Source organism: Periophthalmus magnuspinnatus, chromosome 10 (genome assembly GCF_009829125.3).
Source record: "Periophthalmus magnuspinnatus isolate fPerMag1 chromosome 10, fPerMag1.2.pri, whole genome shotgun sequence".
In the NCBI taxonomy this organism is placed as follows: Eukaryota; Metazoa; Chordata; class Actinopteri; order Gobiiformes; family Gobiidae; genus Periophthalmus; species Periophthalmus magnuspinnatus.
In genome coordinates this window covers 17,322,338-17,348,723 of record NC_047135.1, presented here as the reverse complement: position 1 = coordinate 17,348,723, position 26,386 = coordinate 17,322,338, and the positions used below count along the sequence as shown (strand labels likewise).

Below are 26,386 nucleotides of genomic sequence, written 5' to 3'. Positions count from 1 at the left end.
GTATTTATATAAGTTAGCAGTGGCATTCTTGTGTACGCCTGCCTCATCTGTGCCCTGTGAGCGTCTGTTTTCCACACATATACACATATACACAGTGTGTGTGTGTGTATGTATATATATATATATACACACAGAACATATATATACATACACACACAGAGTATACTATTACTACAGTATACATGTTTTGCATACTTCTTTATTTTGCTGACAGTTTTATTCAGACTTTCTGCAAAATGCCACAAACTTCAAATTCATGCAAAATGATATTTTTGCATCCAGTAGATGTCCTACCAGAGCAAATGAAACTTCAAGAAGCTTTGCACTGAAGTGAACCAATTGGATGAAAGGCTTCAGTGCTTCATGAAGCTTCATCTGCCCATCACTAACCACTGTGGATACGTGGACAATCTGGCGCTGAGTGTCAGGTCCTGGCTCCCTTTGTCGTCCTCAGGTGCAGCTTGATTAATGATTAGATTGTTGTTGTTGTGGTTATTTCCGGCAGAATGGGCACGGTTAGTGCATTGCTGTCCTCCACTGGTCAGGAGATTTCATGTAGATTTATACTGTGTGGCGAATGCTCGCCTAAAGGAAAAGGACGTTACAGCTGCTCTTCCCTAAATTCTGTAATAAACCCCAGTTTGTATTAGAAATCGAGTCACCAACCGAGCCCTCTCCTTGGGGTAAGCTCCATGTCCTAATCTTGTCCTCAAAGAAAAGTTATTAAGTCCTATCTTAGATAACCCACTGAACATATCACTTCTCTGAGCACTATATACTGGACAGTGCAGCATAACATGCACCACAGTCTCGGAGACTCCACACCACTCACAACAACCATCATCATGTTTCCCAATGAGGAATAGCCCACTAGCCAACCCACAGTGGCCTAATCGGAGGCGTGTCAGTTTAGTGTCATCCTGGCGTGAGAGAACGGGCCTAGAAGGGTCATTAACTGTTGAAACTATGCTGTGCATCTGTCTCCCTTTTGTTTCATCATCCCACTTTTGTTGCCACTGCTTTTTAATACTGGCCTGTATAATAGAACGACACTCCATCCTACTAAGAGGTATTCTGAGGTGTATTTCTGACTTCTTTAGACTAGCCTTAGCAAGACTGTCTGCAACATTGTTTCCCTCAAGACCAGCATGAGCTGGGACCCATAAAAACCCCACATTAAAACCAGCTAACTCAAGTTTATACACCACTATTGAGTCTCATTCACTATGTCAGGACGTCCCTTACTTCCTTCTCCCCCTTCCAAGGCCATCAACGCTGACAGTGAATCAGTGCAAATTACTGAACTCTTAACTCCTACTTCCTCCAGCCACCACAGTGCCCACAGAATTGCAATCAGTTCAGCAGAGAAAATAGAAATATCATCTGGGAGCCGGTGACTTTGTTGGATACGGAACTGGGGAACCCAGAAGCCAAACCCCACTTTAGTATGTTCAGGGTCTCTAGACCCATCTGTGTATATTTGGGTGACCCCCTCCCACTGGTTCCCAAGATAATCTCTCACATAGGGCACCAGATTTCCCTTGCAACCACTTTTGGCTAGCTTCTTTATTGACAGATCAATAATAGGCTCATGCCACAGCCACGATGGCATCACAGGCCACTGCACCGGAGCCACAATTTCACTGCTTTCAACTCCAAGTTCCCTAAAACCTCCCTCTACACGTTGTAAAAAGCAATATCTATTAATTCTGCTTGCACTCTGACTAAACTCCCAGCTTTCTTCTAGCACTCGAGTGGACAGCAGTGATTTTTCAGCCCCTTTTAATTTCACAAAATAATTGAAAGCCAATTTTTTACGTCGCAGAGTCAAAGGTATTTCACCTGCCTCCACCAACAGTGCAGAAATTGATGTCGTTCTCATGGCCCCGGTGCACAATCGAAGTGCTCTTGCCTGTACTACATCCAACTTTGCCAATGTCGACTGGGCTGCAGACCCATATACTACAAATCCATAATCAAACACAGACTGAATCATTGCCTTATAGATCATTAAAAGCACATCCCTTCCTGCACCCCAGGTTGAGCCAGTAAGGCACCTCATTATGTTTATAACCTTGCAGCATTTATCCACCATTCTCTGAACATGTTCTCCATATGTCAATTTTTCATCCATCCATACACCAAGGAATTTAAACACTCGCACTCTCTCAACAGATTCCCCATACAATTTCAAATTATGACACCCAATATTCTTTTTCCTTCCAAAAATGACAAATTTGGACTTAGCGACTAACAGTCTAAACCCCCATCTATCTGCCCATCCCTGGACTTTATCAAGTGCTGACTGCATCTGACTAAAAATGAACTTTGTGTTCCTTCCCCTCTTCCAAAGGGCACCGTCATCGGCAAACAAGGACCTCCCAAACCCGTCTCCCAAAGCACTAAACATGTCATTAATCATTATATTAAATAAGATAGGACTGATTACACTACCCTGCGGGGTCCCATTATCCACACTATATATTCCAGAAAAACATCCCCCAACTCGGACCTGTATACTCCATCCACTCAGGAAGCTCTTAATCCAGTTAAACATTCTGCCCCCAATTCCTGCGTCATACAGTTTAATAAGCAAGCCTTCCTTCCAAAGCATATGATAGGCTTTTTCAACATCCAGAAAAACAGTCATCACAACTTCACGGTTTATAAGTGCTTTTTTTATTTCATCATCGAGTACTATCACGGAGTCCATTGTGGCCCTGCCTTTTCTAAAACCATTTTGGGCAGGTGTAAAATACCCTTTTTTTTCCAATCTATAAACCAACCAATCTGTTACCATCCTCTCCATGATTTTACACAATACAGTTGTCAGAGCTGTTGGCCTATAAGACAAAGGACACGCTGAGTCTTTACCAGGTTTCAGAATAGGCACAATGACTGCATGCCTCCAGTCTTTGGGCAGCTGCCCCACCTCCCATATAGTATTAATCAGGCACAGTAGCTCGTCCAGCATATCATTGCTCAAGTGCTTGAAATACCTCGTACCCCAGGCCGTCCTTCCCTTAATGATTAGATGCAGGTGTGCATGGGAGGAGCCCAAATCTCCGCCCAGCTCCAGGCTCTGACACAGAAGGGAGGGGGAAAACAGTACAACAAAAGCCAGGACAGACTGGGATCTTGACAGTAAGGGTCATTCATGTTTAAACTGATGAGTTTTACTCATTGTCTACAATTTTATTTAATGACAAAAAATGTAGTCACATGGGTGCAGGAGCACTATTATTCAAGCTGTTACCACATGTGCGCATGCATGCACACGCACACATGCACACAAAGAAAAAAAACATGAACTGCAATAAATAAATAGCAGAATGAACCTTCAACTGTTTGTGCCTATATTGAGTCCTAGAGTTACTGTAGTACAAAGAAAAAGTCCTCACAATAAATACTGACCCCCCACAAAATGATTGTTTGACCTGTCATTCATTGAGATAAACGCTGATATCGTGTTTATCATGACAGCGTACAGACAACTGCTATTCTGATCTGACCATAACATTGACCAACTTAGTTCTGGTTTTGTTTTGTTTTTTCCCTGATAGTTGTGTTTTCTTGTTTGTAGCTCCTGCTGAGCCCACACACTGGTTCAACGTCGTGCTCATGTAAGTACAGTAACATGATTTTCGTCTCTGTAGTCATATCCTGATAGTTCTATAGCCTGTGTTTTTTCTATAACTTCTGACCTTCTCAGTGCTACTTCATGCTGTCACTTCTCATAGTCTATAGGCTATTAAAAAAAAAATTGAAATTCAAATTTTTGTGGGAATTGATATGCACTTTATAGATTTTTTTTGTTTGTTCATTTTTTTTTTTTTTATTAGTTGTCTTAAGTTTAGGATTTTAGACTTGATTCAAGACAAAAAAAATTACATAGAGTGAAAAAGTATTTGGTGAAAATACTACTCAAATTAGAGTAGGCTAACTTAAAGAGTAACTGTCGGGATGTGATTACAAATTTAAAGGAAGCACAATACATTAAATAATGCAGAAAATCTGGTATTTTCAAATGATACACATAAAAATGAAAAATACAGGCCTATATTATATCTTAAGGAAATAATGGAAAAAACACAAATGTTCAAATCATTTTATTATCAACATACAGCTTTTGTCACTTGTAACTGCATCGTATTTATATAGGATTAGTGCTTTTTGGACACTCAAAGACGCTTTCCAGTGCATTATTCATTCTCTCCACACTTAATGATGGTAAGATACCACTATTGCCACAGCTTCCCTGGGACAGACTGACAGACGTGAGGCTGCCAGTCTGTGCCATCTGCCATTCCAACCACCACTACAACACTCACATCCACAACCGCATTCATACTACACTTGTAGACTTTCTCACAGTGGGATAAGTAACTAACACTTTTACTCAAGTAAGAGTAGGCTACTGTTACTTGAATACAAATATTACTCAAGTAGGAGTAAAAGTAGCTGTGCTCCTGGAAAAGTACTCAGATAAGTACAATTTATTCAAAGTTCCTCAAGTATCTCTGTATTGTGTGTTTTACGACTACATGGCTTAGAACAGAGGTGTCAAACTCAATTTCACAGAGGGACACATCAACAAAATGGTTGCCCTCAAATTTGGATAGATGTAAAAACATTACTGTAACTGTGTCTCCTAATAAACTGTCATTTTAAGACGGTCATACATTTTAATTTACCTTGTCACGGGCCAGATAAGATGACGTGGCGGGCTACATTTGGACCGCGGGCCTTGAGTTTGACACATGTGGCTTAGAAGCATACCAAACAAAAAATAGTCTATGGGGTGCAGTCCAGTAGTGTAGTTGACTTTTTTCCTATATGTGATTCAGTATTTCTTTATTTTTGATCTTTTATGCATGGCTGCCTACGCCTGGGTCGAGTCCACCTGATGGGTTGGACGGTGGACGGGGCTCTGGACGCCCGGGTCCCCGTGACGTGTCTCAGTGATCTCCTCCCACGGAAACCAGGGACAGAGGGGCAGAGAAGACAAGATGGCGGAGTGAATGGGCTGCGCCGTACTTTTTGCAGCGACCCTTTACTTCACAGCGTACGATCGAAGGACAAAATAATAAAAACCGGATACATCATCGGAGAGGAAGTAAAGGGGCGAGGAGAAGGAGTATATTTTTGTACTCTGGCCGATCGACGACAGCGTTAGCTCAATGCTAACACCAGCTAGCACTGCTCAGATTAGCCTCTGCGCCGAGCTGCTTTTGGGTGGTTTCTGTGGGCCTCAGCTTGGGCCGACCCGGGGCTTGGCTTATTTATTATAAAACGTAGGTAACTGGTTAATATGTACAGCAACAATAATAAGTAACGACACGACATAAGCAGTTGTTGATCAGGCTGGGTTCTTCGCCTTGGCCCTAAGTGTCCGTCTGTCACCAGGTTTGGAGTTTGTTCCACACGTTCTATGTTTGACCGACACTTGGGATCGATTGAGAAACATTTTGTATCGTGAAATCGGTGGAGATTGACATTATCAGGGAACAGTATGGCGAGTAGCAGTGGTTCTAAAGCCGAGTTCATCGTCGGTGGTAAATACAAGCTCGTAAGAAAAATCGGATCGGGATCTTTCGGTGACATATATCTGGCCATCAACATCACAAATGGAGAGGTAAAATATAATGTGTACTTCACTGCTGTGTAAATCAGGATGCCATTTATGTAATCCGACATGCCTTTATCATTTTCCTTCACAGGAGGTAGCAGTAAAATTGGAATCACAGAAAGCCAGGCATCCACAGTTGCTATATGAAAGCAAACTGTACAAAATCTTACAAGGAGGTGTTGGGATCCCACACATAAGGTAAACTGAAACAGCAATGTTGTGTAAGCATATGTTTGAGTGAGGTCTTGTCAAATAAATCCATGCTAATAGTTCTAGCCCATCAGGTTACAGCCTGTGGCCTAAGGCCTGCTCAGGCCCTATCCCCCGGTTTGCACGACGCCGTCATGTCTCACACAAATGTCCTTTTTGTGTACATTCTGAAATCATACGATCATACAATGCCTTCGACGTATTCGTCAATATATACAAATGTGTGAACTAGTGAGGATGGTGTGGTGAAGAAAAGGCGACTGCGGCTTGGAAATGGCCGCTCGTCTTTTGTTTGTATTAGCTCCAATATGTCTCCTCTAGTGTTGTAAAATGGCGGCGAGGCAGAGTGGTAAAAACAACCTCCCAGAGCCAGTGCTGCAACTTTCCACGACAGCTTCTGATTGATCTGAGGTGGATGAACTGGATAGGCGGGAGTTTTTCAAATATGAGCATTTATGTATCGAAAATGGGCTTGATGCCTGTTGTTTTTCTCCATTTCCGCCGTGTGTTAGAAGGATGGATCTGTTTTTTTTGGGCTACAGCGCAGCCAGATTATGCTACAAATTTATTGTCTTGCCTGGTTATGTGGTGTTTTACAATAAAGCAAAAAAGATAAACACACCTTTTTAAAGTGATAATAAATCCCCCGTTTAATTGAAATTTGCATTTGAAATGTCCCATTAGCTGGAATATAATTGTCCTCCACTCTGGATTTGGCCCACCCATCAACACGTTCTCAGAGCAACCTGTCACGAGCAATGGGCGAATACAGAGCAGGGGTCCAGATCTCAATCAGGATCGTTGTCAGGATTACTACCATGATGAAGGATTATATTGTAGTGTGCTTGTTTTGTGTTAGGTGGGTTACATACTGTAAATGCAGTGTTTGCAAGCTGCAAATAAAATAGTTGTTGGTGTCAAGCCCTGACATTGAGATTAGCCATGGTCTGCTCCATATCACAGCTCTGCTCCACAGATAAGACACACAGATCACGTCTCACTGTCCTGCAGATGTTGGCTTTGAGAAATCACTTTTCCCAGGATTGTGGCGTCAATGGTAGTAATCCAGAGTTCTGCGTTTGTTCATAAATAATCCCCAGACTCATTCTGAGTGTTTTTGCAATCAACTGAGGGCAAGTCATGCATAGATTTAAACAGAACTTGGACTTTCAATTTTTTTGAGAAAGACAATTTGTGCTTTAAACTTTCAGCCACTAATGAATACACATGTCATCGTTTGATCAAACTAAATACAGGATGGATTTGTGGTAGGGATTTTACAACAACCAAAATAATGTGATCGTCAAAAGTCTCTCAGTAATATCATGGTTTGTTGCAATTATATAAAATTACACGTACCTTTACTTACATCCATTGTTTTGTTGGTGCAAAGCTAATAAACATAGATTATACTACCTGTAGTTCCTTAATTCAGTACACACAACATGAATAAATGTTTTTATTGAAACGTATTGGAAGCAGAGGGCCACAGGCCAGTGCTTAATGCAGTGAATCATTCAAATGGATGCATGTAACGCAAGAGCTACAGTGCAGTTCCACTTTTGACCCAGTTTGTGCAGATGTGGGTCATGGAAACATCCACAAATGTCCCCTTCCCAATGATTACTTACCAAAGCTATATGAGGTGCTCTAAATATGTTAGTCTGCTCACCCGACTGACATAACATCCACTAAGGACTTTATCGTCAGTTTTGCTTTTTTATTTTCCCATTTTGTTCATATATATATATAAATATTCTCATTAACATACTGAATTATAAATACCTCTTTGTGTATTTTAATACCTGTAGACTTGGTGCTTTGTTGGAATGATAAATGATTTGGCTACATGTTGATCTAAAATGACATTTAACCATGATGTCTACTTGAGTTGTTTAGAACTTAAAAGCTTTCCCACCTCAGCTGCATCTTGGAGCAGGGACAAGAGACTAAACATGTCAAGCACTAGCCAACACTATTGAAATTTTTGCTCCCTGCTGAGACTTTGCTGCATAGTGCCAGTGATACTGGCTATTTGCGCTCTCCTCTTGTCTGAGCCTGTCCGACCTGCTCTTTCTGTTGCCACACCTTTTCAATGCCTTAAGCATTATTCCGGCTTGCTCCTGCTGACTCAACCCCACATTGTGTTCAAACACAACCAGAATTATTGGTTTAGATTGTTTCAGTTAAAGAAAGTGACTGGATGAACTCTAAGCAATCAGTTAGGGATAATTTTTCGGGGGTGCTCCGAGAGTATGGGGTCCGGGGCTCTTTTCTAAGGGCTGTCCGGTCCCTGAATGACCGAAGCAGGAGCTATATTCGCAATGTCGGCAGTAAGTCAGACCGGTTCCCGGTGCATGTTGGACTCCGCCAGGGCTGCCCTTTGTCACTGGTTCTGTTCATTGTTTTTATGAACAGAATTTCAAGGTGCAGTCAGCGGTTGGAGGGAACTCAAGATCATTCTAAAGCTTTTCAGGAAAGGTTCATTTCTGTTCTGTGAATGAGACTTTTTTTAGTGTCCATACCTGCTCAAATGAGTATCTAGTTTCAATACTAGTTTTAGTATCAATTAGTATCTGATTTTCAATACTTTTGAAAACAACGATCAGAATATATCATATTATTTGATGAGAATTTTATGGTGTGTTGAAATTTAGCTGTAGAGCGTCAAAAAGTAGCTTGTAGTAGTAATAAGATAAGATATGCCTTTATTAGTCCCACAGTGGGGAAATTCCAGTATTGCACTGCACAGTTAAAGAACAGAAGGAAAATGCAATAAAACAAGATAATAAATAAATAGCTTAAAATAATTTTAAAAATAAACTAAAAATAGACTCTAATATAACATCTCCGTAAAGTGACTTGAGTATTGCACATGGGTACAGTTGAATGACACATGTTCAGTGTTAACAGTGTTCGTTGTACAGTCTGACAGCAGCAGGAAGGAAAGACCTGCGAAACCTCTTCTTCACACAGCGAGGGTGAATTAGTCTGTCACTGAAGCTGCTCTCCAGGACAGACAGAGCGTCCTGCAGGGGGTGAGACTCATGGCCCAGCATAGAAATGACCTTAGCTAGGACCCTCCTGTCCCCCATCTCCTGCACTGAGTCCAGAGGACAGCCCAGGACGGACCTGGACTTCTTGATGACCTTGTCCAGCTTCTTCCTCTCCCTCTCTGTGATGCTGCTGCTCCAGCAGACCACACCGTACAGGATGGCTGATGCCACCACAGAGTCATAGAAAGTCTTGAGGAGTGGCCCTCTCACTCCAAAAGACCTGAGTCTCCTCAGGAGATAGAGCCTGCTCTGGCCCTTCCTGTACAGTGCGTCTGTGTTGTGAGTCCAGTCCAGTAGTTGGTTCATGTGTCGAAGGCAAAGCTGGTAATCTTAGTAGTTCTGCGTTAATTCACAATGAATAATTGTGATGATAGATATCACTGTATGATTGTTCTTTTAAGTAATGAAGTGACATCTTAGAAGTAAAAAAATGATTGTATGCACTCTAGTAGTAGGTACAGGTTGAAGATGAAAAAAGTGTGCAGTTGTACTGTTTTATGTTGTCAGTCACTTAAACGTGTCTTCAATATAATACAGATAAAGTGAAAACTGAACAGATACATTAGGTCCACTCAGGGACACACAACTATGATCCACTCACCCAGTGTTTCTCAGTTTTGCTCAGTTTCTGTCATCGCTGCAACTCTATCAAGAGTCACGTTGTTGGCCAACAGCAGGGGAAGTGTGAAGGATGCTTTCCCCCAGTCCACACCTGCATGCTCTAAAATGATTCAAGGGAAAAGCTATTGTTTTCAGTCGCTGATTCTAACCTTTCATTTGTAGCAATTATTCCTTATAATAAAAAATGCTTTATATTTGTGTTTTGAGCTTCAACACCATTGAATGTTGTCATTTGTCATTCAATCCATTCACTGTTGGTAAGATACTTGTGTAAATACTTGTAGTGGTACTGGTGCATGATTGCCTTGCTACCATGTGCATAATACTCTGAAGCTAGTTCAATATTCTATGATAGAATTCATGTTCATCATGTTACATAGTAGGCTATTATATATTTTAACCATGTTAGCTGGAAAGAATAGTCATGTCTGTCATATCTGTATCTACCAAAATGAAGAGTGATGCGTTGCATGGTCATTATGCTGTGTTGTGGTAAAATGGATGGATGGCTTTAAAATGGCTTTGAGAAAGTTTTTTCATGTGATCCATAGTAGGGTAGTTCCTCATTTGATAATGAGTAACATCCAGAATGTTTCATAACACAAGCTTGGAATTTATTTCCATTAAGCGACAAAATGCGTATGTATGTCTGTCCAGGTGGTATGGCCAGGAGAAGGACTACAATGTTCTAGTCATGGACCTACTGGGACCCAGTCTGGAGGACCTATTCAACTTTTGCTCTCGACGCTTTACCATGAAGACAGTTCTTATGCTGGCAGACCAGGTAATTTATTGAGAGCTCAGGGATGACTAAAATGATCATTTGAAATAAAAGATGGAACAATAGATCTAGATATTATGAAATAATAGTGTAATCCCACGTTTTTCTATTGTCAGATGATCAGCAGAATCGAGTATGTGCACACAAAAAACTTCATCCACAGAGATATTAAACCAGACAACTTTCTCATGGGCATCGGCCGTCACTGTAACAAGGTGAGTGTCACACTGCATGTGGAAAAATGCAACCAACCCATAAAGCCATGTATGTCAGTCGCCTAGCTAGGGATGAGGCCATAATCTGTAGTAATTCATACGGTGGTATGAAAATGCCAGATTATGGCTTTCTGATGCTAATGTTAATTTATATCAGTCTTTTTTTAAAGCAGGGTTTCTCATAGTGTTGATTTCATTAATAGGTCTACATATGACCAAAAATAATTTATAACGTCACACGAGTAATGCAAATAACCTGAAAGGTCCTTCTCAAAGGTTCTTCTCAATCTACGTCCTTATCCTAAATATACCTACCATGTTACATGTATACCATATCACTTTAGGCTGCCTGTCTTGCCCTGATTTGAACAAATGCAAAGCGAAGTAGAGCATAACCAAGGAGATACCATATTCAACTTATCACATTGTCTTTGTTTCACATGGGTCAAATTTAGGGATGGTCGATAAAGTAAAACTGATACTTTTTATATGAACCTGATTCTTGTAAAAAAAAAAATTAATAAAAATTAATTCGTTTTTAGTTCATAGGCCTAAAACTAAAGCAGACCATATAATACATATGACATTTACTAATATGAAGTAACAGCATGGGGTTGTAGCTTGCTCATATGCTCTATATAAATGAGTTATAGACATCCTATGTCCTGGTAATGTGCCATAAAGGCCCATATTGTTCTTGCCACATTGTCAATGCTGTTTTATTTTTGTTAATTTATTAACAAATAAGCCATATTCTGTCTTTGGGTTTCATGCTATGTGCAACACGGGGAAAGGAGCAGGCCCGCAGTACTGTGGCTCCTCTTTGAATACGAGATGGATTGTGAGTGACACAATCTCAAAGAAGCTACTGTGTATTGTGGACATAGACAGTGAATGAAAAGTTAGCGGAGGCAGGCAGACACAGTCCTGTACAGTCCGTCTGCTTTGGAAACTTTAGCGAAACATGTCTGCGTGACCCACGTGTTTTCTCGTCTTTACACAGAGCACATGGTCACAGCAGCAGCTCTAACAGGCAAACTCCCCTTGCTGCATCATCTCGTTTGATTGAAAACAAAAAATACAACTAGATCCTCACATAGTCCAAGACCATCATCCTGATGGCAGCTATGTCAAGCAACAGCGGTAATGCACAGATACAGTCAGTCTTGGCTGCCTCCTGTTTTCACTCATGGTCATGGTGAAAACCTTTAGATGACTTGTTAGACCTAATGTGAGAAGCCTGTATAAGCCTGTCACTACACTAAATTTTGAAGTGTGATATATTATATACTATTCTAAATCTACAATATTGTTAAAAAACACAAGCTGCAATAAATAAATAGCTGAATTAAGCACTTTAGTACTTTGCATCTGTAATGATTCATAGTTATTTATTTGACCCTCTATGGCGCTTATCAAATTGCCAAAAACATAACCAAGACCCTTTGGTCTTATTAATCCAGCTCGCCGAAGGTGACCACATTATATTCAAATTATATTAAAATAGGTAAGGGTAAACCTTGTTCAAAGTTCTCCTGCTGTGTTTACTTAACTGAAATTTAATAAACTAATTATTAATTAAATTAATGCATTTGGAAAATAATTTGTACAATGAGCATTGCAAATTCATGCTTTGCTATATGTTACAGGCCAAATCTCTAATTTGAGATATATATATATATATATATATATATATATATATATATATATATATATATATATATATATATATATAAATTTTATCTCCTGACTGTAAGAGCAAAACTCTTGGGGGAAAAAAAGAGGAGAGATGAATGGTATATTAGCCCTACTTTTAATCATCTTTGCTCTGTGGTTTGTTTGCCATTTTGTCGTTAGCTAAAGCTAATGCGCCAACATCAGCCACAGCTTGTAAGTGTGAAAGGGCCAGAGCCACATTTATTATAAATTGGCTATTAAATTCATTTGAATTTTTTTCTAACTTGTATACATATTTAAGTTTAATCACAGCAATATGACATGAATTGGGCCTCGAAAATAATTGAGCGGATCTATTACTTTACTGAAGTAAATATCAGTACCACACTGCCAAGTCTCTGGGGCCAGAGGAAGACTGCAGTCTTTACTGAAATTACATGTCATGTAAAATCCACTTGTAAAAGCTGTTATGATTTCCCATCACTATTAACTTTGTCCTGTTTTTGAGTAATTACTGCTCTAGAGCATTTCAAACGTCTGCTAAATGTATAGGAAAAAAATAACCATAGCCATAACAAAGCATGAACAAAGGGCAAATTCATTCTGAACAAATATCCTGTGTTCTGCATGGATGTAGTTGGAATGGAATAGCTAGACAGTACAATAACATGTAATGAAAATGCACAGTCAGGCCGACTCGCATCTTTGAAACCTACACTGGGCACGTTTTTTTTTTTTAATATCAGTAACTTTTAATATATATTAAATGAAATTGTTATAATGTTAAGTTATATTTTAAAAAATATTTTAAATTTTGTCTGTCCAGTTACAACTGAAATGTACGCAGCTAATTTTCATGTGGACTAACGCGCACTTAGCTTCACTCTTCCCCCATATATGACACTACACAAGCAAAAGCATGTGCTGTGCAGTGCTGACATTTCTGCTTTTACTACACGTTTACCTGGGCGGAGGAGATTGATTTTTGCTAAGGTTTGTTCAGATTTTCCATTTGGCTGCAACTTAACATGAGCTGCACGCTGGATACAATTAATCACTCTAAATGTACTTTAGGATTACGTATTTACCTGGACCAGGCAGGAGGATGATTCTGGTAAAGATCTGATTATATTATCTGTTTGGCTTCAACTTTACACCCACACTACAGACTGTGATGGGATGTGGATTTTCTAAAGTACAACATGCAGACTTTGAGACACTGTAATTTAAGGCCCCCACACCGGCCCTGTTATGTTTTCAAGTGGATATGCAGTACCAGTCAAGTTTGTTCCTTTTTTTTTTGTTTGTTGTTTTTTTTTTCATTTTTACTACATTTGACATTCAAATATGACACAAGATGTATGGAATTATGTAGCATAGAAAACTATTTTAAATGGCTCCCTTTCCTATGTTGACATACATTTGGCCTTCTCTCAGGTCATTTTCACATTGCTACTAGTTAGGTTGACGTAAAAGAGCATTCGTTCCGGGAGTGATGCGCTTGGGCCGGTGTGAATGTGACAGTCGCCTTCTGGACCACAGTAAACAGCCTGTCTGAGAGCGCTTGAAACAGGAGGTCTCAGAACCTCCTCGGAATGTGGTCGAAGCCTGGGCTGATGTATATAGTCCGTGGTACGAGCATAGACTATGGGTCCGAACCAGTACGTTTTTGAAATTGGGTAAAAAGCACTGCTGTTTGACATGTTCAACAAGCCAGTTTGGATCAACTTAATATCAACAGCACGTCTCCTCCTGCCTGTCTGTGAAGGTGAGCTAGGGTCTGTGTGTGGTTTTTTTTCTGTTGTCGCCAGCGTGCATAGTTATCACTGTATATTTGGCTACAGGTGAAAGAAGACCGCTATGTATAGCAGCGGGAATAGAGCATGTGCGTGCGTATTCACAGGGCTCTGTCTGCTTGAAGCTGAAGCATGCCATGGAGATAAGTTTGGTGATCAGCTGATGGCCTCTCATGTGGCTTATGGTGCCCAACTGACCCAAAACTAAAGGAAACAGAACTGAAGCTAGTGCACACTGGGGTTGGTCCACAGAGCACACTAAAATGTGTGAAAACGACCTCAGTCTTCATAATGAAGTTGCCTTAAAGGGTGTTAAGATATTTTGATATGAGGATATTTTGAAGAATGAAAGTTTTCTACATTTCATGTGTCATTGATAGTTTTGATGCCTTCACTGAGAATCTACAATGTAAATAGTTATGGAAATAAAGAAAAGGCATTAAAAGAAAAAGTCTGTACAAACCTTTGAGCATTAGTGTAAGTTGCAACTCCACTGGACCATGCTTCTTTAGTGCTTGTATATTCTAGTGAGATCTGCACTTTGCTTTGTTTGAGCACATTTGGGTCTATGTTAAAACGTGAGTGCTGCTTGCTCAGGTACAGTACTGAGCGTCTGCGCTGCTGTTAGGTCTGTGCTATGTGTTGGAGTTTTTTTTCTCTCATTGACGCAGATATTAAAGCCAAAATAAAAAAATATATATGTTTTTTTTCCATTACCGATACCTACCGGATCTATTTGGTCAGTACCAAAGAACAGCATTTCATTACTGTGCTATGTCCATCTTTGTCTTTTTTCTTTATATATATTGACTAGATGTCCCCTAAATATATTGTAATAGACATATTACATTTACCTTTCAATTTAAATAAAGGCAAATCTGCTTTAAAATTTCATAATTGTCTTTTTAAACCACAGGGCAATGTGTGAAATTGTGCTTTATGTTTCACAATAAAACCTCTTTACCATCACAAGTATGAATCACAGAAGCAACCATTTCTTTCCTCTTATGAGAAGCTCAGCAGCTCAGCCTCAAAACGCACAAAAGTATCCACACTAACAGCCAAGAAAGCACTGTAGTCAAGTTTTAAAATTTGACTTGATTATAAATAAGTAACCCGACTCAAAGATATTAATGGAGCTCTTCAATGCTTGACTTTGTATTTAAGTCATCAAAATCATGACAGTCAGAAGCCCAAGAAATCATGCATCTACAGTGGTCCCTCATTTATTGAGGGGGTTATGTTCCAAAAATAGCCCGCAATAGGCGAAATCTGCAATGTAGTCAGCTTTATTTTTTACAATTATATGTTTTAAGGCTGTAAAACGCCTCACCACACACTTGCTATACATTTTTCTCACACAAGCATTAACATTTTCTCACATTTCTCTCTTGTTGAAACACTCTAAAAGTTCAAACTTTCGTATATTACATCCCTCTTCCTCGGTGGTCACTTTAAATGTGCTGCAGTATCCAGAGGCGGCCTCTCCGTGCAGAGAAACACTTAAGTCCAAAGCGTTTCTGAAATTTGTCGGTGCAGAATGTTTCGTCAACATTGCAAGTTTTCTCCCCGACAAAACCCACAAACATAAACCACTTCAGAGTCACACTGCTAGCAATCGAACATTTATGTAAATGTAACCCTAATATATTTTCACCAGTCTCTTGAGGCTGTGGGTAGGGTGGGTTACAGTTAGAATTAATGATGCATTTTCTTGCTGTCTTCCTTGCTTAAATAGACCAACATGGCAGTACAACTCGTCTTTATTCAACAACTTAACTAAAATCATCTTGTGCACACCCTGAGCATGTTCACTCTTGTTACATTTTTATCGTGCGCTCCTCAAATGCGCTGTACCACAACAATAAGTAGGGACCAATATTATGAAGGAAGTAAATAATGTATCAAACATAATACAATACATAATATTCATTGTTAGTAAAATAAGTACAAACTAGTAAACAAAATACCAATGACCCAAATAAATGTTATTACATAAAATAATATACATCAAATAAATCAAAGGTTACATAATTTGGCTGAACACATTCTGTACTGCTCAGGAGACACGGCACAGAGGAAGTTGATTGACAGCGGTGTACAGTCCCTTAGCCAATCAGGATCCAGAACACAATGCGCTTTCATGCACTGTTAAAAAAAAAAAAAAAAAAAGCATGCAAAATTGCACAAAAAAAAAAATCTGAAACAGGAAGGCCACAAAAGGTGAACCACGATGTAGCTGTCGTGGTCACTGTACTGTAACAATTTGAATGATTTTCATATCTGCAAGTAATATAGGCCTGCCTTTATGTAGAGTCATACATTTAAAGTCTAAACCAAAGGGTGAACTGCACACAGATTTAATTACAACCTGAAATTGAACTTCCCTTTTATTTGAGAATTGCATTTTCAACTATCAAGCCCCAATGACTGCAAATACTTATCTTCATTAATCCAAATACAGAGTGGGTCTTTGGCTGCACTCTCCTGACTGTATGATTGCATTATAACAGAGAAATGAAGGCCAGGTTCTATCAGAGACTTGCCCACATGGATTTGTAAGGTGTCCATAAAGTATCTTTACAATTTTAAAATGTAATTACAAAGGCAAATGATAACATATTAGATTTGTTCTATTGTAATTTTATAACCATCAACTTTTAACAGATTATTGGTCACTTTTTTTTCCACAAGAGATCAATTACTGCACGTCTACCTTGACTTTTTGCCTGTCAATAGCAGGACCTTCAACCATCATTTTCCAGCAAGATAGTGTCCCACCACATTAGGGTCTGCATGTTCCTGAGTTCCTCAGACATTTCCAGACCATTGGATTGAAAGGGTTGCACAGATTCCGTGACCTCCACATTCACCAGATATCACATAACTTTCTATAAAGCTGTCTTAAAGATATTGTGTATCAAACAAAGATATGGATCATTACTGAACTAAAGCAAAAGATGTGATGGCAACCATTGATACAGCGAAAATGGCAAAAAATCAAGTCGTCTTGATGTGCTTCATACGACTAATGGTGCCCATATAAAGGCAAAAAAAGAGGTCAGAGACTTTGAAAACCACTGAGTACAGTAGAACAAGTCTGATTTAAGATATCAAGTGCCTTTATAAAAAAAATACATTTTTTAAATTATAAAGAGATTTTATGGAAACCCTGTACATGTGCTTGAGCAAAGGCAAACATTAGTTTACTGTGTATTTGCACAGTTTATGAACTTGGTTCTCACCTGTCAGTTCTGTCCAAACGACTCCTCTTTTGTCCTTCGCACAAATGAAAAGTATTGCATCCAAAGTGTACATGGTACCCTATGCACCATGATGCACAAGCTGATAGTCAGAATCTGTCCACATCCTGAGTCCAGCTGCACATGGTCCACATCACTCCCCATATCTTGCACAGTGCTCCAAGTCCACACGTTAAAATGTCCCTCTTTCTTTTAGATAGCTCTGTTTGAGCCGCAACTGTTTTAACACGCACAAAGAGCTACGCATTACCAATGTGATGAGTTCAGGTGCATTGCAGAACCTTTTAAAGTGTAGCACCGCTTATAGGTCTTCAGCTTTTCTGGAGTAGTTATTATTTATTCAAATTGAAAGTATGATTTTTTTTTTTTTTAAACAACAAAAATCTGTCAAATGGCTAAGACTATACATTTAATGGACTAAATAATTAGTTGCAACTTTGGAAATTCTACATTCCTTAAACTGACAATATTAAAGGTGACACTACATACCATATAATCCGTATAATCGTATCGCCCAATGCTGATGTGTTGGCTATGTTTGCACTTGAAATCTGTTTAACTATTAAATACTCAAACATGTGTAAGGTGTAAAAGTGATTACAGATAACTGTAAGAAAATGTCTTTACATCTTTACAGTCGTCTTTACAATTTTACAGTTGTCTTTACAATTTGTTAATTCTGTAATTAAAATGACAGTGGAAAGGTGGGTATTTCAAAGTTTTCTGATACTTAATCTTTGCGAAAGTGAAAAACTGTGCCCCAGCTGAAATCTGTAATTTTGAAACTATATTGACATAGTAGGACACGCATGCTAGCTACATGAACCCCTGTCCACTCATGTACACATGTATCTTGAAGGCAGGTCACATTACTTAATCTTTCTTTGATTTGTAGGTGATATCCACATCCCATGCAGAGGATAGCCTGTGCCTTATCTTTTAGGGACACAAACTAGTGTTTGGTAGCTTAAAGGGACAGATGGAACCTGAGAAGTCCAGCTACCTTCCGTGCACTTAACTGCATCATCTATCCACACCCTCTGTAGATTCTCTCGCTGACTCAAATCACAGTGATGCTGCAAACAGTTGCTTTAGTGGTGCAGAGTGTGGGTAGACAGCCTGGGTCCTTGTACGTGTTCGTGTGCATGTACACGTGCACACGCACACGGGTACGTGCACACTTGTACGTACGTGTACAGGTACAGCTGGACTCAGTGATTGGGTGTGAGCTGAGGCTGCTGTTTGACCCCTGCCCCTCTACTGTCTGTCTAGTGTTTAGACTCGTCAGTGGGGAAGAGGAAAAGAAGCGTGGCTGTTAGCTCTTCTCAGGAGCCATCTTTCTCAGGATTAAACCAGGTGTGACCTTTACCACCACACCAGCTGCCTCTTTGCAGCTGTCGCTTTGCAATCATACCTAACACACTGGCCCTGTGACCATTCTGCTCTGAAAACACTACGCTTATACAGGACAGCCCCTGTCACCCATGTGATGTTTGGCCTGAGATGAGTCCACTTCTAGCATTCTTATAAACTATTGTACAATATACTGAGCATGTATGCTTTGCATAGCCATAGTCCCCCACAAATGTCCGTATATGGTTATTGTGATTAAACTACATTAGGGCTTATGGCAGGGACTAAAGTAGCAAGAAGTTGTATGGGTTCACACACAACTGTACTTGGGACACACGCTCCAAATCACTTCTTGCATAAATGTCATCTAATGCATAATAAGGTGAAATTGAATGTTAAGAGACTGTTCTCAGCCAAATGTCTCCACAATCACATGCTTTCAAGAAATGGCTGCTGCTTTCTGTGCTTGTGCTCTCAGTCATCAACTTTAATTTGCAGCTTAATTTGTAGCATACTAACTGAGCTGTGCCTTTGACTTTGTGGTGCATAACGACTCTGACCCGTCTGTCCACTCAGTGCTGGTATGGTCACATTTGGTTGTTAAAGCTGGAGTCTACTGATGGGCCCCATCTTTAATGATGTCACCTGATGGATGTAAATAAAGCCACGCACCGCGTCAGTCCATAGCCCAGCTTGTGTGTTCGGCCATTTGGAGCTTGTGTATGAAGCTGTTAATGTTCGTTTTGTAGGGTCAGCGCTGAGCCATGTGCCAGGTTAGGCCTCAGGGCTCACTTTACATCAGTGACATGCACTGTAAGGTATTTCAACCCACAACAACCTCCTAATTATATGCCATGCTAACCCAGTGTCAGAAAAGTGTTAGAGTAGTGTAAATCCTAACATGAACATGAAAGTAATGATTCAATTTAACAAATGGTAACAGGCAGATGTCCACAGGCACACACTCAAACTCCAACCTCCTCTCTGTTTCCTCAGTTATTCCTTATCGACTTTGGCTTGGCAAAGAAGTACAGAGATAACCGGACGCGGCAGCACATCCCATACAGAGAAGACAAGAATCTGACCGGCACAGCTCGTTATGCCTCCATCAATGCACATCTGGGCATCGAGCAGAGGTCCACAGCACGTTTGGGCTTGTGACAGGTTTTGGATGGTGTGGCAGAGTGGTTAACATGTTCTCTCTTTCCAGCCGGCGCGATGACATGGAGTCTCTAGGATATGTACTCATGTACTTTAACAGAACCAGCCTGCCCTGGCAAGGACTTAAGGTACAGACCACTAATGCACCGACCTCATCTTGTGAAAACTAGCTAATATGATCAAAAGAACAAATGTATTTTGTGTATATGTAAGCTAAGCTCTATTCTGCTGCTTTATTCTGGGGATTCCTAGCCAGCCAGTGGCAATAGTTTATTTGGTTGACAAGGTAAACAAACAGCCAGCCATTTTAATGTGAATGCATTCTTGTTAGGCTGCCACAAAGAAGCAGAAGTATGAGAAGATCTCAGAGAAGAAGATGTCCACACCCGTTGAGGTTCTGTGTAAGGTACGTCACATAACCACTGTTTCTATCACTGTAGAGAAACTGCTGCAAAACAACGGTGAAATGTCAAAAGTGCAAGAAATCTGCCTGCCTGCAAGCAGGGCTTGTGTGTTGTCGCCCACTCTTTCAAAACTTGTCGATGCACAAATAAAAACCCAAATACAAATGCCATGTCTTGGATAGGGCATGTTGAGTAAATACACTCACAATTTATATGATGCAGGCCTATATGACAAAGTAAAAGTGGATAAAATGAATGAGTTAAATAGGCTACTCATTTAGACATGTAGTACAATTATGAAGATAAGCAGAAATGCAGTGAAATACTTCATTAAAATATTTGAATGAACAAAATTATTGCCATTGGTTTCAAACTATATATTATCATATAATTGAGAGAAGGAAATCAGGGCAGTTCTGAAGCCCTCCTTCAAGGCCAATATCCATTTGAATGAGACTGATGTTTGTTTGCAGGGCTTCCCCGCAGAGTTTGCCATGTATCTGAACTACTGCCGTGGACTGCGCTTCGAAGAGGCCCCTGACTATATGTACCTGCGCCAACTCTTCCGCATTCTCTTCAGGTATGCTAGGCCTGTTACATTTTGAAGTACAATATATTGCTGAAGAAAATATAGATGATTAAATGATTGTATAATAACAAATTTATGTCACTGACATAACCCTAAAGTAGAATCATCCCCAAAAACTATTCTAAATGTGTAATAATATGGTTAAAAACATGACTGCAATAAATAAATAGCAGAATAAAATACTTTGGTAGTTAGTATGTTAGTTGGCTATTTCTTCAATCTACTCCAGCTCAAATGTAATTGTAGAACAGAAACTAGTTACTACTACTAGAACTAGTTTTCCACTAGTAGTAAGAAAAAGCACCCACAATCAATATTGACACCCAAAAAATGTTTAATGTACATATGAATGCAGGGGTGCCTCGTGTGCTGGCCAAATATTAGCAAATACTGAAGAGTCTGCTTATTTTCTCGGTAGAGCTAATAGTCACAAAGAAACCCTAATATCACCAGGTGTCTACAATCAATCAATCAATCAATCAAACTTTATTTGTATAGCACTTTACAGCAGCAAAAACTGAACCAAAGTGCTTTTCAAGTGCATTAAAATGTAAAAACAACAACAAAAATTCTATATACAAAACAACAAACAATACAAAAAACAGTCATTAGCTGAAGGCAATCGTGAAGAAAATGAGTCTTTAGCTTGGCTTTGAAACAGAGACAAAGTAGTGACTGAGTAACTCCAGGAGCAAAGAGTTCCAAAGTTTGGCACCAGCCACAGAAAATGATCGGTCACCCCACTGTTTCCTTTTGGTTCTGGGGACCTCCAGCACCTGTTTTTAATCCTGTGTTACGTCTTTACACTATAATTTAAATGCAACTCAATGTAAAAGCAGTTAGATTATGACCCCATGTGGACAAAGCTTAGAGTCGATTCTTTTTTTTTTCCCCTTCGCTTTCTGATCTGGTAACTGTTACTGTTCAAGGCCCTGTTTACATGGCAACGCTGGTCAGGAACATGATGTTCTCTCCAGATTTTATCTACATAATATGACAAATTTTGAAGAGGAGCTCTTTGAAAAGCAGCTGTAGACTCATTTGTCCACCAAGCGGCGCTTTACTTCCTACTGTTGTGCTGTACTGCACACAGTAGAAATAATCATACTTCTTGTTTACAATTTTTAAGTAACTTGAATGTGGTGTATCAAATTCTTGAATAAAAAGTGAGGTTATTGTTTTTTTCTTTGTTTTTTTTTATTTTTGTCTTGCTCTAACCTCACTGTTGTTGCAGGACTCTGAACCATCAGTATGACTACACGTTTGACTGGACCATGCTGAAACAGAAAGCTGCCCAGCAGGGGGCCTCCTCAGGGGGCCAGGGCCAGCAGGCACAAACTCCCACAGGCAAGCAAACTGACAAACCCAAGCCTAACATGAAAGGTTAGTAGCAAACAGCCAAGCGACGTTTGAGACATCAAATCATCTACCAGCCACGTAGGATCATAGACATTCTGTGTGCCCTTGCCTACAACTCCAAGTTTGTTAGAAAACTAAAAACAAACCATTGGAGATGCAAAGCGCTGCAATAAAAGACAAATTGGCTTGTCTTTTCAAAGTAAAGACGTCCTTGGGGAATTTGACTACTAACTTTGCCACAATGCTCTTCCGTTCCTTTGTTTGGGCTGGTCTTTTCTAGTGTTTCCACACTGACATGGGGCTAACATGCCAACAACGTGTATTGTTGTGGACATGTTATTAGCACACTGCTCTGATTCCATACTTTATTCCTTCCTTTACTTTGTAATGACTGATGTGAGTGAGTTGGAGCCTTAGGACTGGATCTGCCTAAATTGGTACAGCTAGCTGTTTTGATATCATAAACACTTGGTGCATCTGTTTGGGTCAAGCTGAAGACACATATTTTACAGCTCACAAATCCCCTCTATAGAGGGGCTGTGGTGGAGGAATGTATTTCTCAAGTGTCCCCTGTCTAGCAATAGTCATACTGCAGCGACCAAAATTAATTAAAATGATGGAAAGTGTTGGGGTTGCAATGCAAAGTACCAGAGAGCAGAACGGTAAAATGAATGATGTAATAGAACTCCTCTTCCTGGATTTTAAGTATCTTATAGTACACTTTTTCACATTAGAATACATGAGGGGCCATTTTAAGTTTCTACTAAAATCACATTGCAATAGCAAAAAACGAAGTTTAAATCTGTCAACTAGACAAATTGTTGTAGGCGTTTCACTGCTCATCCAAGCCACTTCTTCAATTCTGGTCAGATTCTGGTCAAATTTTGGTCAGATTGCTGGTGGCAAAACATCTTCACTCTTACAACAATTTGTCCAGTTGACAGATTTAAACTTCGTCTTTTGCTATGGATCAGACCTGGACAATTAAGGGTTTACACAGACATTGTAATGTGTAGCTTACTTTATATTAGAACTACCTTTACTATTTTTGCTTTTACCATAACGGTGATGGTTATCTTACTCCACCAACCAGGGGTGCACTGATGCCAGTACAAAGTGTAAGGTCTCCTCCTACTCGTACTCAATGAGGGGCTGATACACAGAACCACCAATACCACTGAACCATGTTCCACTAATTTGATGCTCAAGGCTTGTCTCTCAGCTTGTCTGTCAGTTTCCAACAAATGAAATCAGTTAAGTCACATGTACTATGAAAACAAGCTAATGAAAGCTTGGCTGTTACAGTCAAATGCACAGCAGTGGACAAAGTGCTCAGTTTTGCTACTAGTAAAAGTACCTAAAAATCATACAGCTGGGATTGAGAATTGATAAGATCTCATTAAACATTCTCCTATTTCAAAGAAATAAGAAGTTCATAAAATAAACTTCTATTTAGTTAATGTGCCCAGCCCTATTACTAAGGCAGGCACGTTCTTCTATTAGGCAGAAAGGAGCAGTAGACTACACAGAACAGCCACAGGAGGCTTTTTGATGTAAAAAAAAGTTCCAGCTTTAATTGGATAAATAACATTACAGTCCTATATTTGAATGTAGACATTAGAAAAATAATAAAATGGGCTGATACTGAGCCATTTTTAAATAGCTTCTGATATAAACACAGGGCACACCAATCAAATGTGGTTTTCACATGTCAAACCGGAGGAGTATTGCCTTGACTTAACTCCACAAATCTTGTTATCTACTGGCCACTTTTTAAAAGAAATTCAGTATCCAGGGTATACAGATGGTGTCTGTTCTAACATAGGATATTCTATGAATCAGTGATGTGTTGTACGTGAGACTGGCGTGTTCTGTGTGGGACTGGTCTGTTCTGTTCTATGGTCTGTTCTGTGTGGGACTGTTCTGTTCTATGGTCTGTTCTGTGTGGAATTGGTCTGTTCTGTTCTATGGTCTGTTCTGTGTGGGACTGGTCTGTTCTGTGGTCTGCTGTGGGTGAGACTGGACTGGTCTGTCCTATAGTCTGTTTTACTGTCGGGCTGGGCACCGAAACTCAGTTCCAAGTAGGAACTGACAGGAAAGCTCTGGCAAGTACTGGAACAAAAAAACACAGTTCATCCATGTCAACTGTCAGTTCCTTGACTTTAAATGCAAGCGTCAGTTAGCCAGTAAATACACCACACCAAATTATCAGCACCGCAAGTGCTTGGCCGTCATAACTGAGTTCTGCACAAATGAATGGCACAAACAACACTCATTTTAACATAGACCTACATGTGTCCAAACAAAGCACAGTGTCATACCTGTAAAATACAAGAGCTGAATTTTAACATAGACCTACATGTGTCCAAACAAAGCACAGTGTCATACCTGTAAAATACAAGAGCTGAATTTTAACATAGACCTACATGTGTCCAAACAAAGCACAGTGTCATACCTGTAAAATACAAGAGCTGAAGAAACAGCGAGCAGAGTTGCGTTGTATCCACTTGGAAATAAATCAGATCTTCAGTGCAGGGCCTTTATAGTGTCTCAAAGTCAAAGTGTGTTATAATAAATCCACATCCAGTCACTGGTTTCAGCGAGTGAAATTCACCATAATGCTCCTCTACTCAGTTGGCGGCATGGTAAAAGTGTAAACAAAGTATGTGCTCTGCCGTGCTGCTTTTGATTTAAAGTGCCATGTACAGAGAAAACAAAAGTGAATTTCACATGAGGATCAGCTGTGTGCTCTTGTTCATTTGCATTTGTTTTGAATTATAACAAAACCTCATTTAGCTTAGTACTATGTTTTAAAATATGAATTAGCACAGATATAATTCAAGGATTAAAAAGTGTTCTTAATATCTGCCATTCATTTGTATTTACAAAAAATACAGGCACCTAAAAAAGAACTGTTCAGCAACAGGTATCGTTAAAAGTACTGGTATTGGAAAAAAATTTATGGTACCCAGCCTTAGTTCTGTGTGGGACTGGTCTCTTCTGGTGTGTTCCGTGCGGCACTGGTGTGTTCTGGTACGGTCTGTGTGGGACCGGTTTGTTCTGACCTGTGCTGTTCAGCTTCAGCTTCTTCTCATTCTAACAGTTTCATCTCTTTGTAGGTTTTTAGCTCCACAGAGGCGGCACCATGACCAATGCACCCTTCTTCTGGACAAGCAACCAACAGAAAGTCTGTGTCTCTCCTTCCATATTAACTATCTATGTAACGGAAATGTATAGATCTACAGACACCTGTCCGCTGTCTCATCTATATATTCATATGTATATAATAAATCTCTCCAGTCCAGACTGCACACGTGTAGGCAGCCGCTGGACGTGGACTGTAGCCCTGCCCCCATCTGTTCTTCCGCCTGTTTCTGTCCTGTCATTGTAGACTTTTGTAAGGTTTATTTGAACCTCTAATAAGATAGTTGGCTGTTTTTGTTGGGGTTATTTTTATTATTATTTTTGGGAAGGTGAAAACCAGAAATGTTTTGCTCTCTCCTAATTTTACTTTTATCAAGCAAATGTAAAAGATGTAAAACTTTGAACTGGTTTTCCTTGTTGAGATGATTCAGCCCTGGATGAAATTTGAGAGTTTAAAAAAATCACATGTTGGACTTTTTTCTTTTTGTTTTGTGCTGATTAGGAGTTTGCCTGTTGATGAACAGTGGTCGAGGTAGAATGAAGCTCTGGCTCTCTCCCTTTCTATTTAGAGTTCTGGATTACTATTAAATCTGTTGTAAACCTATGGACTTCTCCAAAAAATCCAAATAAAAACATTATACAAGCCAGATTTTGTAAGTACATGTTTGTCCTTCATGTTGTAGTTAGTAGGGCTGTACAGTTAAATTCAATTATGTCATCCATGTTATGTTTTTTGGTCACATCATTAGGTCCTGATTCAGTACTTCTCTTTTTCATGCAGCTGTCTCAAATGCAGACACTCACTCCTCTCATTAGTCACCCTGCCTAAGGCTCTGAGGGAGTAACAGGAGGAATTGACCAGTAGTAATGAATTAAGAACTCTCAGAACAAAGCAGTAGACGTTAAAGGGGAAAAAAAATTGTTTGCTCTGGGCTAATCAGCTTTGTAGTAACTAATGACCACAAATCCTATAATTTTATTTATAAACTGTAAAGTTATTAAAGCATTTTACCAAATATTTTATTTTAAATGCACTTTGTGGACCTAATACAACTGCGTTATGGATATTGGTTACCATGTAGCAAGTTAGCCTTCATGACCTTTGAACTCTTCTATGTCTATGAGAAC

The 26,386-nt window shown here is 39.7% G+C and overlaps 1 protein-coding gene across 7 annotated transcripts; it reads left to right on the top strand.

The window, feature by feature from the left end:
• The first annotated feature begins 4,974 nt into the window (after positions 1-4,974).
• On the top strand, positions 4,975-25,905 carry csnk1a1 (casein kinase 1, alpha 1). 7 transcript variants are annotated; one of them, XM_055224945.1, is made up of 12 exons: positions 4,975-5,294; positions 5,407-5,635; positions 5,721-5,827; positions 10,174-10,300; positions 10,414-10,512; positions 18,521-18,604; positions 19,598-19,737; positions 19,812-19,890; positions 20,094-20,168; positions 20,640-20,746; positions 21,990-22,102; positions 25,234-25,905. In XM_055224945.1, exons 2-12 carry the CDS (start codon positions 5,513-5,515, stop codon positions 25,239-25,241), a joined length of 1,062 nt encoding a protein of 353 aa, XP_055080920.1. In that variant the 5' UTR covers positions 4,975-5,294; positions 5,407-5,512; the 3' UTR covers positions 25,242-25,905. The 7 variants fall into 7 exon arrangements, with proteins under 7 accessions (XP_055080920.1, XP_033829492.1, XP_033829493.1 ...); XM_033973601.2 differs by having other exon boundaries at positions 21,990-22,138; XM_055224948.1 differs by lacking the exon at positions 18,521-18,604 and having other exon boundaries at positions 4,976-5,294.
• Positions 25,906-26,386: the final 481 nt, after the last annotated feature.

What these genes read in the sequence shown, in the direction of transcription:
- csnk1a1 (XM_033973601.2), top strand. Translation starts at nt 5,513, where the DNA reads ATGGCGAGTAGCAGTGGTTCTAAAGCCGAGTTCATCGTCGGTGGTAAA. An exon ending in TCAACATCACAAATGGAGAG is followed by an intron (nt 5,636 to 5,720) that starts GTAAAATATAAT and finishes TTTCCTTCACAG; the next exon opens with GAGGTAGCAGTAAAATTGGA. An exon ending in TCGGCCGTCACTGTAACAAG is followed by an intron (nt 10,513 to 18,520) that starts GTGAGTGTCACA and finishes CTGTCTGTCTAG; the next exon opens with TGTTTAGACTCGTCAGTGGG.